This window comes from Poromitra crassiceps (genome assembly GCF_964638095.1).
Source record: "Poromitra crassiceps genome assembly, chromosome: 23".
NCBI classification, from domain to species: Eukaryota; Metazoa; Chordata; class Actinopteri; order Beryciformes; family Melamphaidae; genus Poromitra; species Poromitra crassiceps.
In genome coordinates this window covers 3,581,324-3,599,205 of record NC_139639.1, presented here as the reverse complement: position 1 = coordinate 3,599,205, position 17,882 = coordinate 3,581,324, and the positions used below count along the sequence as shown (strand labels likewise).

Genomic DNA, 17,882 nt, shown 5'->3' with positions numbered 1-17,882 from the left:
TGCAGTGCATCAGTATAGTCCTTCCCATTCAAGGTGTTAAACTTTTTATTAATATTATTTTATTAACACTGGTGTAATCTAAATAGTGAGAGCCCCCCGGCCCAGGGAAAGGCAGTGTGAACTCAGTGTGTTACATAATTTGCCACCTCATTCCTCCTTCCCACTGTGACTTATCAGTGTCACTCTCTTGGAGCATCCCACTACCAACTTCACCATGCCATCATCAACCAACCAACCAACCCAACTCAACTCCTTGGTTTACCATGGCCGAAGTTGCCATTGATGCTTGGCCACCAGAGGGAGTCTTTGCTTAGCTGGGATCTCGGGGTTATATTTAACCAGTGTAAACCCCTGGGGAATGGCAAACTGAAGGTCTGATTTCACAGATATGTTACTCACTGCTGTCCAGAGCCCTGCAGAAATGGACACTGAATTAGCAACACTAATTCTGTGCCCGTATGAACAAGCAGATAAATACAGTAGGCATACTTTACTACAATTAAGATAATATATCTGACACTCACTTTGAAGTAAGTGGCCATTTTTATTGTTTACATTGAAGCATGAAGAGGTGCAAACATTCTGTCATTATAGCATGGTGGTCAGAAAAGTAATAAAATCACTAAAGGCAAGAATAATAACCAAAGACAATTACAAATAGATCAATGCGTTATTTGGTTTGGAATGCAAACAACGTTTTCAAAGGGTACAAGACATGAACTCAAACTGAACGGTGAAACCATGAGGGAAGTCAAAATCTAATAAACAAGTGACATGGGTCTTTGAAGTTGTTACAGTATTGGTTTGAAATGTGACCAAAAAATAGCCATCAACTGTAGGATATAGGATAAACAGCTTTGATAATGCAAGAGTATTCTATTTAGCTGGGTTCAATCTCAAATTAAATACAAATAGACAATCATTTGACATGGATGCCAGAATCTCCAACTTCAACAATAATGGCTCCAGCTCCAATTTAAAACGAAAACAAATTCTGTATCCAACAATGTCCATTTTCACAACTGAGCAGTACTGTGCTGGCAGCAGCCAGCATCTGTGTTATGAGAAGAAAATGAGCAATACTAGCCCTCCAACTCAGTAATACGGTCTCCGTGGATTATTCTGTGGGGGGAGGAGGGAGAGAAAAGTGAGATTAAAAATGAGAATGCACCAAATTAAATTATTCTTCAAAAGAAATAATTTCTACCAGCAGTGCAGTAAATAAAACTAAAATACAAGCAACAATTCCAAATGTAACTACACTAGAAATTAACCGGTCAAGTTTTCTACAAGCAACTAGAAATAATAAGGCAATAATATCATAACTCATAATATTACAATTATTTAAAGCAAATTCACGTTTTGTTGCAGCAGACAGAAAAATCTTAAACTGAGGTTACCAGTGGATTGGGCCTGAAGCGGTAAGCAAGCATCATCCTCTTCCTAAAAGCGTCATATTCATCGTCTTGTCCTGTGAGCTCAGCTGGGCGATCCACTCCAAAGCCTCCCCCGTTCACTGCCGTAGTTCCCCTAGAGCAGGACACAAAAGGGGCGCAGCCGCAGACTCATTTTCTGTTTTTGGTTATTTGACAGAGCACCCACAGATCAACAGTGAGTATTACTGTAGCCTGCATACCTGGGATTAACAAGCATCGTAGACATAAAAATTGTACCCAGATAAATATAAATATCCAGCTGTAAACATGCACAAGGCACACTGATGACACACAGTGATCCAATTAGTGATCAAGTGATCACGCTGACGGTGATACCAAAGCACATTTTAAATGTCAGAGGGAGAGAGAGAGAGAGAAAACCAGATGAATACTGACTTGTTGACGGGGGCCTTGATGCCTTGTCCGTCATTACCGAGTCCTTCTCCATCCTTCCAGCCCATTTTCATCAGCATTCTGAAGCCGAGATTCTCCACCGTCAACTTGAACTCCTTGTATTCCGAGTAGTCTGGGTCACGGCCCTCCTGCAAGACATGACGTTGACGTTGAAGATGTGCATTCAGGACGTGCAGCGACAAAGACACCATCTCCCTTCTTTCACCCACTCCCATTTTCATTTTATTTATGTCTACTGCGGCTTCTGCTCTATTTTTGCTCTGCATTTTCTTTTCTTTCGCTGTGTGGCATCTGGCAGAACTGAGCAGAATGGAAACATAAATAAACTGCATTGTTTTCATGCACACTGCAGCCACTGTATGTACCCAAGTTGACATCCCCATCCACAATTAAAAGATCAGGTACAAGGAAACATTTGGAGAAGCACTTTGGTGTGATGTGATGCATTTAGCGATGTCACGATACTAGAATTTCTACTTTGATACCGATGCCCAGTAAAATATCGATACTCGATAAAACTCATTAAAAACTTTGCACTTACACAGCAGATTAGCCCTGCTCTAGTCATCAGCCTATCAGAACACTTTGAGCTTGTTGAAGCAACAGATACCCACCAATGATAGGGAGGGAGAAATCTGTAGTAGGTTTGATTTTTCATTAAGAGAAAGCACTGCTGGTAACCATACTGTTGCAAATGAGTATTGCATCCGTTTAAATTTTTTAGTATTGATACTTATCGATACTTTTGACAACCCTAGATGCATTGTGCACCAATATATCTAAATGGGTGAGGAGTGCTTGCTTTGGGGACCAACATTTTCTAGTGTGGTTATTACACTCAAAATGGCCATTTCAGTCTTCCATCCTGGGTCTAATTTCCATAACTTTCCATGACAGCAGTGCATTTCCATGACCTCAACGTTTTAATTGTCTGCTGGCATATTATGGGCTGTTTTTCAGTTTTGAAAAGTCATAAAGTGGGCTAGATAGTATGGCGTCCTCAACAGTGTCAAAGCGGTCTAAATGAACATGTGGTGTTTTACAGGGCAGTGTGTACAGATGTTTTACAGGGCAGTGTGTGTACAGATGTTTTGGAGCTGGAACTCTGTATAGCCCTGCTGTGGAAAAACATCACTGACTGGCCAGCAGCCATCGCATAATGCAATGCAGGTGCATGTTGTGAGCTGTACAATACATTCCAGTAGATTCCCATAAAAGGATCCTTGTTTAAAATACCCTGGCATGTTGTGCCTTCAGAGGATAGAATATATTATACTGTACCTCTTAAAAAAAAAATCTGAATTTTCATGACCAGTAGGAAGCCTGGAATAAATTATTTATTAGACTGCCTCCTTTTTTTTAACTCAATGGTTTCTTTCTTCTTCGTTTTAGGCAACCAAGCTACTGACATGGAAGTTCATAATTAGATAGAAGACAATGCTAGCCCCTGTAAAGACGATAAAATATTTCCCTGTAAGAAACTAAGTGAATTCAGAGGAAAACTGACCTTGAGGGCCTTGAAGGTCTCCATGAATTTCTCCAGCTCCTCGGGGGGCAGGAAGTCACCAATAAAGTGTTTCCCTTTACCCATTTCCGTCAGAGACTCCGCCCACTCTGGTGAAGTAGAGACAAGCGGCTGTTAGCGTCACAGATCGACAGATCGTTAGCGGCATGCTAACAGCTGGTTATTGAGCGGCATCGGTAACTGCTGGGGTTTATGGGAGCAAGTCTTACCACGCGTCTTCTCCATCTCCATGTGGCGGAGGCGATGCTCCCAGGTGCCCGCGTCGTGGTCCACCTCTTCGTCGCTGTCGTACTCGTGCTGGTGGTCTCTCATGGCCTTGTCCCACATCACCTGCATCTCTGCCATCGCACGCTTGTGCTTCATGATCATCTCGTACATCTCTTGCATCTGCAGGAAGAGAGGGAGGGAGGGAACACAACACATACAGAGTCAACACAGATTTTTTGACAAGAGGCAAAACCCGTTCATTATGATCTGATCGCCTAGAGTAGCCATTCCCAAACTTGAGAATGCCGCGGCACAATTTGAAATGTGAAAATCTTCCGCGGCCCACCTAAACATTTAATCACAACAACTCTGATCAATGCATATGACTAAGACAAAGTATTTCCCTATATTTCCTACCAACAGAAATAAAAATGCAAACTAATCTGAAAAGCTTTAATGAAAAGGTGAAACACTGGCTGAAGCAAAATCAAACCTGCGACCATTGATCACCGATGTAGTTGTGTAATTCTACTGTAAATTTTGTATGATGTAGTAGCATAATTCTACTGTAAATTTTGTATGATGTAGTAGCATAATTCTACTGTATATTTTGTATGATCGTGTCACAATTTTTATGTTTGCACTTTGTTTAGATTATGTCTTTTATTAGAAAAGCCTACCTAGGGACAGGGATTGCAAATTAGCCTTGGCTAGATATCCTATATGCATCGCATATGTTTCATGTTCCTGTAACTTGTTACAATGTTTGTCTTGCATTGTCCCTGACAAATAAACAAATAAATAAAAATAAAATATTTTTTTTCAGTTGTTTTTTGTACCTCCTGTTGTTCTTTGATCTGTTTCTTCTGGTCCTCGGACAGCTCCGTCACTCCTACCAGACCAAGAGGCTTCCCCTTCTTATAGCCAAGACCCCTCAGGTCCTGGACTGAAACAAACATATTGGTCACATGGTCACATACATACACAAAAAGATGCAAGTAAAAGGGAGGGAGTAACTAAAAGAAGAGGGTCTACTGCAGTCACCTTTATGAGGGATTTGAGTGGGTCTGAGCAGAGTTGCATGAGTAAATACACAGCTAGATTCCCGTTTTGCATTTTATGAAGAGACAGGATCTAGGTATGGTTAGAGAGATTATGAAATCCAATTGTGGTCTCCCAAGAAGAGAAGAATGTCAAGTGCCTGGCTGCCTGCAGCACATGGTCATGTAATTTAAGGACACAACTTCCAGACATACTGTAAGGGCATTTTTCTGGTTATGAGTGGGTTAAGCTTACAGTTATAGGGTTATGTTAGCTTTAGGAGTTAGTGACAAGTGACATGCTTTATGTTAATCAAGTGCATTCCAAACAAGGATGGAAGAATGTATTATGTACGTGTGTTACTTAGAGCTGCAACGATTAATCGATTAGTCGATCGACAGAAAATTAATCAACAACTATTTTGATAATCGATTACGTAATCGTTTTGAGTACAATTTTAACAGAAAAAGTCTAAATTCTCTGATTCCAGCTTCTTAAATGTGAATATTTTCTTGTTTCTTTAGTCTTCTATGACAGAGTAAACTGATATTATCTTTGAGTTGTGGACAAAACAAGACATTTGAGGGCGTCATCTTGAGCTTTGGGAAACACTGATCGTCATTTGCTACCATTTTCTGACATTTCATAGACCAAACAACTAATCGATTAATCTAGAAAATAATCGACAGATTAATCGATTATGAGAATAATCGTTAGTTGCAGCCCTACTGTGTGTATATGCATGCATGGTGTAGTATTTAGATATGTCTACAACTCAATACTCAAGTTCTGGTACCAGAGAGAGAGGGCGTGCTGGGATCCACATAATCCACCACCTCCGGAGGGATGATGATTGGAGGAATGGGCAACTCCACTTTGTCATCTTCCGCCCCCCATCGACTCTTCCTCTTCCGCTTGACAGGGGGGGTGTCTGCCTCCTGGCTGTGGGGAGGTGGAGGCGTGGAGGAGGAGATCTCCTGGCCGTCTAGCTGGGGGTACTGGGGAAGTGAGGATGATGAGGGTGGAGGAGGCAGGGGAACCCCTGTTGGCGGAGGTGCAGAATATCGCTGGACTTCTATCCCCGTCTCTGCTGCTGGAGACGCCGAGGCCCGGGAGGCTAGGGCCCGGCGATACTCCTCCTTTTTCTTTTTGTAGAAGCGGAAGGCTGGACTTTGGTGGTCATACAAGAAACTGAGAGAGCGACATTGGGTATTCAGTGTGAATTTAGAAAATGAAATGAGGCTTTCAGGGCAATACAACTCACACAAGCGGAAAGATGAAGAAACCTAACACTGCCATACAGTGTTCACCTTATGTAGAAGAGACTACCTGGCTTGAGAGACTAACAGGAAGTGTAAACGCAATCGGACGTTCTGATTGTGTTTACACTTCCTGTGACTCATAAACCTAGTCTGACTCATATGTAAGTCAAACTAGGTTTGCCCAGGTGAGTCAGACTAGGTTGAGCAGGTGAAACAGCCGGCGTTTTGAACAGGAAGACGTCGTCGTGACACAATGGGTCAAGTGGGTGGGGGCTATATAAGGTGAACATGGAGAGTGACTGACCTGAACGCAGGGTCGTCTCGGTTGTTCTCGGCAGCGATGGCTTCCACCTCGGGGCCACCCTCCGCCACAAACCGGGCCAGCTTCGCAGCCAACTGCTGGGTGTCCTCGTCCACTGGGGGGGAGACTTTAAGCAGCCTATCAGTACTGGGGCTCAACTCACACTACTACTGTACCGTACTCAACTGGCCCCTCCCACACCAGTCTACAGCCAATAGGGGATAAGAAGAGGAGGGAGGGAGGAGGAGCAAGGGGGGGGGGGTAGGAGTGGTGAATGGGGAACTGCATAGACTTGAAGCTTTTACTGTAGAGAGGCTCCAACATTAATTTATACTATGCAACTTTTATTGTTTGATGTCGAGGTGTGGATGTGCGTGATTCCTAATGTATGTATGTGTGTATATATATATATATATATATATATATATATATATATATATATATATATATTCACACATAATATCATAAGTCACAATACGCATCACTTTTTTTCATGTTGCTCTTCTAAGGGTATCTAAGGGTCTTTTCAGTTCTTTGGAAGGCTTCTATTGGAGGTGTCTAACATGTTAGTTGTATTACCCCCCCCAGTTGAGCTAATGCTATCCTTGAAAATTGTACAAATGACTTTGAGCAGAGTCGGACTTAGTGAATGAGTCCAGTTCCAAATAATGAAGGTGGAACATGCTACACTCAGTTCTGTGCTCACGAAATCTAATCGCGTGTCCTTCTGGTTGCAATGTGAGCTTTCCAACAGAGGGAAAGGGGGTAACATCAATCAACCATGCATGACACAACTGAATGAAGTTGTGAGGGATGGGTTTGAAGGAAAGTTGCACACTGACTTAGGGCAAAAGTTGCCATGAACGTACATAAATGGATATATACCTAAGAAGAAGTATGAATGAAAATGATACATGTGTTGTCTTCTATAATATATCAAAATGCCCACGAATGTCCATGTGAAGTCATGTTGTGTTAAAATCTTAACTGAGGACGCTGTAAGATGTCCATACTGTCCACCCTACAGTTTTGTCGTTCTGAGGGGAGACGTAAAAGAAACAGAAAAAGACAGAGTGGGAGAGTGAGTTAATCTTACCATGATGTGATGTATTCTCAGGTTTTGGCAAAGCCTTCCTGAATTCTGCCACTCTCTTTCTGTAGTAGAGATAATCTCTGCTGTTCTTATCGTACAGAAACCTGAAAGAGAACGTCGACGGGGGACACCAGAATGAGTTTGAAAATGCCGAGATTCAAACAAAGCCGAGACGAGTCGCTAAACTGTCCTTCAGACTTACGTGAAAACAGGATTGTCCTTGTAGTCCTCCTTGGCCTTCCTCTCGAGCTCGGCTCCACCCTCTGCTACAAAGGAGGCCATCTTGTCCAGAATGAGTCTGGTGTCCGAGTCCTCTGGGGGAGAGACTTTAAGCAGGCTATGAGTACATTTACTCTAAGTGTACCTTATGTCAAAATGCCGGTCACAAGGCAAGTGTGCCCGACCCGTACATAAGAGGGGACACTGAGGAGTCCAGGCCATTGGAGATGTCCAGGGTCCCTCTGAAAAAAAACACAGATCTTGAATTACCTTTAATCTCGAGGAAGCAGGCGTCATCCTCAACATCTTCATCGTCATCTTCGTCATCCGGAGAACAAAACACCCCCGGCCTCTGGCTGAGGACCACTGGGTTCTTCTTGGACTGGGAGTAGTTCTTGAACTGACTAAGCATGCTACTGATTCCTAGACCAGGTCGCTTGCCCACGAGGATACTCTTTTTATGCTGCGAGGCTCCTCCTGATGATGGAGCAGAGGGCGTTTTGGTTTCACCGGTGGAACCTAGAAAGGTACAATTTTGATACCACGATGAGGTGTTGTCGTATTCAAGTTAGGAAATGAACACAAGCCATCAGCTCAATGCTATATGGATGGGAAGGTTTCTTACTCAACCAGCCAATTTGGTATGTAACCAATCATTGTTTAGCTGCCTAACTAAAAAAAACATATTTGGTCCAAAAAAAATTGGTACATGGAAAACATTTTGTGTGTGCTTTTAGTGTACTTATTTATTAACGTGAGAAAAGAATAACTTAGTCAAATCTTAGTCAAAATTATTCAGCTACTAACCAGTGGCGGGTTTATCCTTCTGCATCTTCATGAATTGTTGTAAGAAGCTCCCATCGTTTTGAAACTTGTTTGAGGTTCCTTGGGGACTGTGAGAGGTACTGGAATCAGAATGTAAAAACAAATGTTTATAATGTTAATTTTTGATTGTGATGAATGCATAGTAGTATACCCATGAGAAGTAATGTGACTTCCATGAAGACAAGATCAAATATAAAACGACTCCATTCAGATATGTTTACATGCAGAACCATTCAGATATGTTTACATGCAGAGCCATGAGCATATTGTTACCTTTGAGGCAAGGGCTTGCTAGGTGTTTGCACACTCCTTTTTGCTTGCTCTGCCAACTTGGCCTCAATCTCCCTCTTCTTCTGAGCTATGAGCTCCTCTTGACGGAGAATGTTCAAACTCATTTTGTTTTTCTGCATTGGTTTGACAGACTTTGACTTCCAGCCTCCTCGTCCTGCAAATGGATAGAGGTATAAATTGTATACATGATTAAAATGTTATGCAGATGCGGGGCTGGTTGTGAGGGTAGTAAGGGTTACAGTCACATTTTATGAATTCAACTCGTTTGCATAGTTATTGTAAGGCCTGAAACTAGTGTTATGAATTCAAATGCATTTTAAGGTAGGCTATGTATGTATGTATGTATGGCTATGTACTGTATGTATGAAGAAGGTGTAGCTTTCATGTACTATGTGCTACTTTATTTGAATTGGAAACGCGCTGCAGGTGATCGATCAGAACTACGGAGATGTCTTTAAGGTTTTATTGGGGCAATCCGGCTGGTGGTAAGGCACAAGACAGTGCAAACGGTCTGATAACAACTTGGCATCCTGTATGTACTTTATACCAGTCAACTCCTGGTATCTATCGATGTCATTGACATCAAAACTGCTCAAATGACATCACCTAAATCACAGTGGCTCGAGTGACATCACCGATAACATCACAGTTGCATCACATGACATCCTTAGGTCGCTGGTTCGAATCCGTCTGGCAGATGTCCCAATGTGTATGGTACTGAGAGGGCCTTTTCTACATGTAGCCCCTCAAGCACAATTCTATCAGCTGGCGGCTGATAGAATTGTGCCTGAGGGCTAGTATGTATGTGTATATATATTTATTAATAGTCTATGATGTATGTGTGTATATGTGTGTATGTATGTATGTACAGTATATCTATATCTATCTCTATCTATGTTGCTATATCTATCTATATATATATAGTGTATATCATCGTAGTTTGGCCATATTACATTATTTGCTAACGTTACTTCGCTAGTTATAACGTTACACTGCTTATCCCATCAAGTAGCTAACCTACCTAGCTAGGCTTTAACACAGCTACGTTAGCTCACGTTAGCTGCCTGGGTAACCTAGCTAACGTTAATATCATCGTCATGTTTACGGATTCACAGTGACGTATTACCTGTATCGCTAGCCTCCATGATCGTAGCAGGAGGAACAATTCATATGCAGAAACAATTTAGATGCGTTTTGGAGGAGTCATTTCACAAAAAATCCTTTTCCATTGTCGTTTGTCAGCTATCTGGCTGGCTGGCTGGCTAACGAACGATAAGATGGTACTGGTCTATCTATTTCCGTTTCCTCGTGCTCGTTTCCGTCGGGGTATGTTGTTTGTCCCTTGTTGCTACCCGTCGATCTGGCTAGTTCAACTGACTAGAAATGGCTGAAGCTCCCCCACGGCCCTGCCGGTTTTTCTGTCACCGATGTTCAGCAGAGATCAGTCCGCGTTTACCGGTAAGGACCACAGTTACATGTTGCTTCTGTACCAACTACTCCGGGACAGATATCAAGATATCATGGCGTTTAATAATTGTCTGTGCCGATGTGTGGTGGCGAAGAGCCAGTCACGTCGACACACTGCTGTGTGCTGTGAGTGAGCTAGCGATAACGCTAACGTTCCGCTATAGCCCACGTTCTAATACACAGCCGGGGTTTGACAATCTGATAATTATAACGTTAGTTGGCAGGTAAACTCGCGTTATTTGATCACAATGGGTATTAATAAAGATATACAGTGCCTTCACTGGATACTGGATAACGAGGTGACCTTAGCTGCTTGTCTCATCGTGGCTATCCTCTTCTTAGCAAGCTAACAGAAGTAACGTTATTCAATTATTGCCATCTGTCAAAAGGGTGAGAGCGATTTTACTTAACGCCAATGGTTTAATGAAAAAGCTAGATGGGAAATCAGTTGTTATAGGGCTTATCGCTAGGTCGTTAATAGGTGCGCATTGCAAAAGAACTAAAACATGGACAATATAACTTTTAACAGACTAAAAGCAGGTGTGTGCCGTTAACGTTGCAACAATAAACAGGCTGCCTGCCTCAACAGTCTGCCACGGTTAGCCATTCACGGGAAGCTTCTTGAATTTTACAGTAACAACAGTATGGCGGGGCGTTTTGCTAACTGATGTGTTCACAAATGTCTTATTCACAGTTTGTGACAATGTGTTGTTGTTGACCCACGCGTTGACTTCATTAGCCAACTGTCAGTGAGCCTTCTGTGAACGACAGGTAACGTTAGCATACTCTGCTTTTCACAGCGACTTGCGGTTGTAGGAGGGTTTATTAGATCCAATATGAGATGCCATACAATGATAGACATGATGATATACCTACATATCAAATATTTATATTTTCACTGTAGGACTATACCTGTCCACGCTGTGATTCTGGCTTCATTGAGGAGCTGCCCGAGGAAAGAAGGTACAGTGTGAAGTGGCCTTGAGTGTTTGATTTAGTGTTCTATACAGCCATCCTAGAAAGCATACTCACCTCATCCATCACAGTTTGGTACGCAATCACGTAATAAACTCCAACGCATAATCAAAAAGGCATCAAAAATCACAGGCACCCCCTCTCATCATTAGACTCACTACCATAAACGCACAATCACTAGAGCACAAAAGATAGTTTCTGATCCATCTCATCCAGCTAACCACCTGTTCCAACTGCTGCCCTCTGGCCGGCGCTACAGATCCATATCCACCAAAACAACCCGGTTTAAAAACAGCTTTTTCCCCACAGTCATCAGGTCACTGAACTCCACTCACTCCTGAAGCAATACCCCATCCGCAATTTCTGTTCATGTTGAATGTCCTGTATTTGTCTTTACATGCTACCTGTACTGTCTGTGTATTGTTTGATATCTGTACTGTCCATGTTGCTGACACAGTAGCTAATGTGCTACAATATGCTGTACCGAAAGCAAATTCTGCCGACTTTGTTGTGCAGTCCTTAATAAATGAATCTGAATTTAATGTTGAGTTGAAACAGACGACTGAAGCTATGATTTTCACCGGCTGCACCTTGCCTCCCACACAGTACTGAAAATGGGTCCACATCCACAGCCTCCTCCACCAGTGATCAGAACCGGCCATCCTTTGAGGTCAGTGGGTCAAGACAGGGACCAAGAGAGCGACCCGGTTTGCTCCTTACACCGTGACTGACAATGTCTCTTCCTTTCCTGCCAGAACATGGACCACCAGCACCTGTTCACGTTCCCCCCCGGGTATGGCCAGTTTGCCCTGGGGATTTTCGATGAGAACTTTGACCTTCGAGCGGGTCTGCCCCCAGAAGACAACCGGGAGACGGAGAATAGGAGAGAACGGGAGATGGCGTCACGACAGCGGTACAGTGCCAGGCAACCCCGGGGTCCCCTGCGTCCCCTGCGACGGCAGGGTGCTATGCGCCTCGAAGGCGTGCCCACGTTAGAGGGGTGAGACGTTTTCAGCTGTAGAGTCAGTGTGGGTGCAGGAGGAAGTTACTGAGGCACGCCAGAAGTTACTGTTGAACCATTCAGCTTTAAAAGTAGTAAAGTATACTTCACATGTTTGGGGAGACAATAGTCTTAGCAACATGTATGCCAGTGCTAGATTATGGGAACATTATCTATTTGCATCTAGATACAAGCTGCTGCTTATACTCATTAAGTGGCTCATATTATGAGTGAAACCGTTCTCATGCATCCCTGAGAATTGCTTCAGAAGGTAGGTTGATTATTTCCTGGTATGTGGGAAGTCCAACACCAACTTTTATTCTAATATCAATACCAATCAAATGTATTTATATAGGTCTTTTCAAAACAAAATGTACAAAGTGTTTAATACACATGCAGGAAGAGGAACATGAAGTTCTTTCTCTGTTCAATGCCCTCTTACATAAAATGTGTTATTACCTCATTCATAAAGTGTAGATCAACAAATAGTCAAACTCAAGTGTGTAGCTATGGAAATCTGTGTGTCACCACAGAACTAGGAACATGTATGTAGCTTTTTTGCAGCTACCATATAGATCAAAGTAATATCAGAAAGGATTCAATCAGACCCAGTAATGCCATTTACATGCGCACAATTAGGCTAAAATGACTAACTGAAGGGTGGACAAAATAGTTTCTTTTGTCATGTGTGCTTTGATTGCTCTTGGTTTCTGTCTATTGGATTTTTGCATTTTACGGTATTGCATTAGAGAACTTACTGAATGTGTCTGATGTGTTCCCCTGTACAGAATTATCCAGCAGCTAGTAAATGGAATCATAGCACCTACGGCCATGCCAAACATTGGGATGGGACCATGGTATGTATGCAACACTGAACCTGCTGTATGTATTTTATTATATACTATACTGTAATGAGTATTGGTTTTGAAACCACTCTTGTTTCATGTTAGATAATCAATTTGACCTACTCCCCGAGTCATACAATGTTTACTCTTTTCGATGAGGTTTCTTTTTGCTGACCACCACTTGTTAATTTTTTAGGGGCGTGCTGCATTCCAATCCGATGGACTATGCCTGGGGTGCCAATGGCCTTGATGCTATCATTACACAGGTACAGCCAATGAGCTTGATGCTATCATTACACAGGTACAGCCAATGGGCTTGGTGCTATCATTACACAGGTACAGCCAATAGAGAGCCGCAGGGATGATGTATTTTTGTAGTCGGAACGCGGAAGTCCCGGACTTCCTGGTTCTTCACTGTTTCTGCCTATGGGATTTTTGAATGGGTTTTTGCCGCGATGCTTCAAATAAGGTCTCTGGGCAACGCAAGCTTAATCAAACGCGAAGCAGTGTTCAGCCGGATAATCTTCACACATGAGGACCACTTTTATGAGTTTTGAAGCGTAAATGCGAGCCCTAGAAATAAAAAGTTTGTGCTAAAATAATCCAGAACTACACACAGTGTAGGCTTCCCCGTCACATCACCACTGTTGTGGATGTGTGCGCTGCTGTGCACAGATTACCCCGGGCTGAACCAGGCGAGGGAAAGAGAATTTCCGTGTTCGTCCTTTGAAGTGATGACGTTATTGACATATAATATCCTCATCGACTCAAAAGTGTGATCTCATTTAGCCGTTTGCTAGCTAGCTGCCCCTTTTAACGGCACGTAAAAGCTTAAAAACTCATAAAAGTGGTCCTCATGTGTGAAGATTATCCTACTGAACACTGGTTCGTGTTTGATTAAGCTTGCGTTGCCCAGATAACTTATTAGAAGCATCGTGCCAAAAACCCATTCAAAAATCCCATAGGCGAAAACAGTGAAGAACCAGGAAGTGTTAGCATCGATGTTTTCCGGACTCGTTCCTGGGGCTCTCTATGAGCTTGTGCTATCATTACACAGGTACCCTCCACTGTGGATTCAAGTGCAGGTGGCAATGATGTCACAGAGCTCTTGGATCACATTTCTGGGAGCCGTGTATAAAAATCCCAATTTATTTGACCGCAGCACAACGGCACATTGCTTCCCCAAAGCACTTGTGTGCTTATATATCATTGATGACTCTTTTCCTTGCTTCTTTCCATCGTAGCTATTGAACCAGTTTGAAAACACAGGTCCGCCCCCTGCAGACAGAGAGAGGATAAAGAGTTTACCCACCGTCACCATCACAGAAGAACACGTGGGTAAGTCTGCTTCTCTCTCTCTCACTCTCTCTCTCTCTCTCTCTCTCTCTCTCTCTCTCTCTCTCTCTCTCTCTCACTCACACCAGTCGACACCAGAAAAGACTCTGCTGCCCCTGAGCAGCTCGCATGTTTCTGACCTGCTCTCCTCCAACATTGTGTTGTCATGTATAGAGAGCCGCAGGGATGATGTATTTTTGTAGTCGGAAACGCGGAAGTCCCGGACTTCATGGTTCTTCAATGTTTCTGCCTATGGGATTTCTGAATGGGTTTTTGGCGCGATGCTTCAAATAAGCCCACGTTCACCCAGCGCGCCGAAGCAACGCTCAACCGAAGCTGTACCTACGCTGTACCCACAAGTTTCATTTCGGCGTCCTTGTTAACAGGCGAAGCCGTTCACACCACCCGCGCGCGTGCCACGCTGACGCCGTGCCGAAGCCACGCTCACACCACGCTGAAGCGATCACTCAGGCCTGATGCCGAATTTCCAAGCGTGACGCTGAAGCCGTGAAGCCGTGAGGCATGAAGTCAGTGGGAGTTGTGGGCGGGTTCAAGGCGTGAGAGTAGGCGCTGAGAGGAAAAGAGAATGTGTCGTACGTTTAGCTTGTGCCTGCTTCAAGCTTCAGTTCTGCTTACGTTCGGCGGCCTGTGTGAACCTAACGTAAGGTCTCTGGGCAACGCAAGCTTAATCAAACGCGAACCAATGTTCAGCGGGATAATCTTCACACATGAGGACCACTTTCATGAGTTTTGAAGCGTAAATGCGAGCCCTCGAAGTAAAAAGCTTGTGTTAAGCTAATCCAGAACTACACACAGTGTCGCATAGGCTTCCACGTCACGTCACCACTCAACCTGGAGTGTTGTTGATGTGTGCGCTGCTGTGCATTGATTACCCCGGGCTGAACCAGGTGAGGGAAAGAGAATTTCCGTGTTCGTCCTTTGAAGTGATGACGTTATTGACGTATATATCCCCGTCGACTCAACAGTGTAGTCTCATTTAGCCGTTTGCTAGCTAGCCGCCCTTTTAACGCCACGTAAAAGCTTCAAAACTCATAAAAGTGGTCCTCATGTGTGAAGATTATCCCGCTGAACACCGGTTCGCATTTGAATAAGCTTGCATTAACCACAGACCTTATTTGAAGCATTGCGCCAAAAACCCATTCAGAAATCCCATAGGCGAAAACAGTGAAGAACCGGGAGTGTTAGCATCAATGTTTTCCGGACTCATTCCTGCGGCTCTCTATTGCTACTCCTATTAATGTTTTTTATATTGATTTTCACTTTTCATTACATTCCTGTTACAGTGGTAGCTTTTGCAATCCAATTTTTCATTACAGAGCTACGAATAAATAAATAAATAAAATCACTGAAATAGCAGCAAAGAATCACTTTGATGAATGTTGCTTTTGTTGCATGCTGGAGAAAGTTTCTCTCACTCCATGGTTCCAGTAGGAAAAATGTACAAAGTAGGCATTTGCGTGCCCATACATGTATATCAGTGAATTCTGCTTGTGTATTACAAGGCTAATGCCTAGTTCACATTAGCCGCTCTGAACCCTCTGCGAGAATTTCTTCGAGCTCGGCGACGGGTGGGGTGGGGGTTGTTTGGTGGTGACACAAACCGCCGACGTTACATCAACCAACCATTTGAGGAAATGGGAAGAAGGGGGTCTACTATCTAATCTAATCTAGAAGCGGACGTTTGACTGTTGGATTGCAATCCATAGATAGATAATGATGAAACATGAAGAATTCCTCAAATTTAGAGGAAATGTCAGGATTTTGACCAGCATTCATCAACAACACCACTAAATCCCCATATGCATTCAACATAGACCGAAGTCTCACGTATGTTGCTGATGTGACGGCCGTGTGTAGACCGTGAATCTCACACAAGAGTGTATATATTTGTCTGAATTTGCTCTCTCTTTGTGCAGGTGCTGGTTTAGAGTGTCCCGTGTGCAAAGAAGACTACAGCATCGGAGAGAACGTTAGACAACTGCCATGCAATCATTTGTTTCACAACGACTGTATAGTACCGTGGCTGGAACAGGTACGCGCCCGTCTTTTCTCGTTGTGCTTCATCTTTAGACAGAAATGGATGTCGCTGCCCTTTTGCAGAACAAACACATCTTTTCAAACCGCTCCACTTTGTGTTAAATGGTGAACTGAATTTGAGCTCTGACGCAACTCTTCCTCCCTCTGCCCCCCCCCCGCAGCACGACACATGTCCTGTGTGCAGAAAGAGCCTTAGTGGACAGAACACAGCCACAGACCCGCCGGGGTTATCAGGAATGAACTTCTCGCCTTCCTCCTCATCCTCTTCCTCTCCCAGCTCGCCTAGCAACGAGAACGCCGCCGGCAACTCGTAGACTTTCACAGTCGCTGCTGCCGCCGCCGCCTCTCGTCGGGAAAGCCTCACACCCGACCGTCGAACGAGACCCGACCCGACCGAGCCCCCAACCCCTCCCCCCCCCCCCCTCCTGCTCTACAGCTGAGACCAGGACAGCCGCCTGTCTCAACTCTAGGGGATGGTTTGAGTCGACGAGAGGTGAACTATTAAATCAATTGCAAGCTGATTATTTTTGATCTTCGCCCCCCTCTGGAACGGAAATCATCATTCCTCCCCCCCCGTGCTGATTGGATGCTGGATACAGCTCCTCCTCCCCCCCTGTTCTGATTGGATGCTGGATACAGCTCCTCCTCCCCCCCCCCTGTGCTGATTGGATGCTGGATACAGCTCCTGCTGCTGTTGAGTGTTTGAGGAGTTGCAATGAGACACAGTGTTAAAGGATCCAAAAAGGCTGTGAATAGTAACAATGATAGTGATAGGAGTTTGAGCCAGTGGATTATTGATATTTGATGGAGCTGTGTGTGTTTGCCACAAGGCCGGGACACATTTTATATAGACACACGATGACAACATGTTTTTCTTCTTTTTAATCGCCTGTGGTGGTGCAGACTCCATGCTGAATTGGAGTCCATTAGATGTGTACATACATAGTTTATTCATTTTTCAGACAGTAAATGGGCAGCCATTGTACAGACAACGGATCCAATGTCAACCTTGTGGAAAGAAAACTGAGTGTATGCATCTGGATTTAATTTATTTGCACCTTTATTTTTTACTTTGCACAACTTTCTCTTTGATTTTAAGAATGTGAATTTGGATAAACTACTGAACAAAAAAAATATTTGTTCAAAATTTTGCATTGAATATGTCATTTAGGACTTGGGTTTTTGTTTTCATATTGGATTCTCAGTTTAGTAGGAGTTGATCCAATATTCTTGGTGCATCTTGGAAAGGTAAATATCCCCACAGCTCGTCAATGGATGTATTTTCACTCAGTTTCCTCGCTGAAAATTCCACAAGCCTACTAATTTATTCCCCAAACACAAAAGGAGCAAAGTCTTAAGAACTTCCAATGGTGATCTCAATTTAAAAATAAAAAAAAATTGAAATTGGATTACTTTATGTCAAGGGAAGTGGCCAAATGTGTTTCAGAATACAATTGTTACAAATATAATTTGTAACAATTATACGTTACTTATTTTATTTTGTAACATCACAATAAAATGCTTAAAAAAATCTCTCAAATCCACATCACTTTGGAGCAAAGTTACTTAAAGGTCATACAGTATACTG

The 17,882-nt window shown here is 43.3% G+C and overlaps 2 protein-coding genes across 3 annotated transcripts; one reads left to right on the top strand and one right to left on the bottom strand.

Moving 5' to 3' along the window:
- Nucleotides 1–513: 513 nt before the first annotated feature.
- sugp1 (SURP and G patch domain containing 1) lies at nt 514–9,877 on the bottom strand. The gene is made up of 14 exons (XM_083659229.1): nt 9,741–9,877; nt 8,597–8,768; nt 8,306–8,403; nt 7,769–8,017; nt 7,482–7,605; nt 7,283–7,383; nt 6,190–6,313; nt 5,420–5,814; nt 4,422–4,528; nt 3,585–3,762; nt 3,358–3,464; nt 1,833–1,978; nt 1,401–1,530; nt 514–1,122 (listed from the first exon to the last, which is right to left on the bottom strand). Exons 1-14 carry the CDS (start codon nt 9,757–9,759, stop codon nt 1,096–1,098), a joined length of 1,977 nt encoding a protein of 658 aa, XP_083515355.1. The 5' UTR covers nt 9,760–9,877; the 3' UTR covers nt 514–1,095.
- A 120-nt stretch (nt 9,878–9,997) lies between these two features.
- Nucleotides 9,998–16,779, top strand: rnf126 (ring finger protein 126; the record flags this gene model as incomplete). 2 transcript variants are annotated; one of them, XM_083659288.1, is made up of 9 exons in its annotated part: nt 9,998–10,072; nt 10,986–11,044; nt 11,663–11,726; nt 11,812–11,969; nt 12,845–12,913; nt 13,098–13,167; nt 14,146–14,239; nt 16,174–16,289; nt 16,456–16,779. In XM_083659288.1, the coding sequence occupies 9 exons, from the start codon at nt 9,998–10,000 to the stop codon at nt 16,606–16,608; spliced, it is 858 nt and encodes a 285-aa protein (XP_083515414.1). In that variant the 3' UTR covers nt 16,609–16,779. The 2 variants fall into 2 exon arrangements, with proteins under 2 accessions (XP_083515414.1, XP_083515413.1); XM_083659287.1 differs by having other exon boundaries at nt 11,812–12,056.
- Between the last annotated feature and the right edge of the window lie 1,103 nt (nt 16,780–17,882).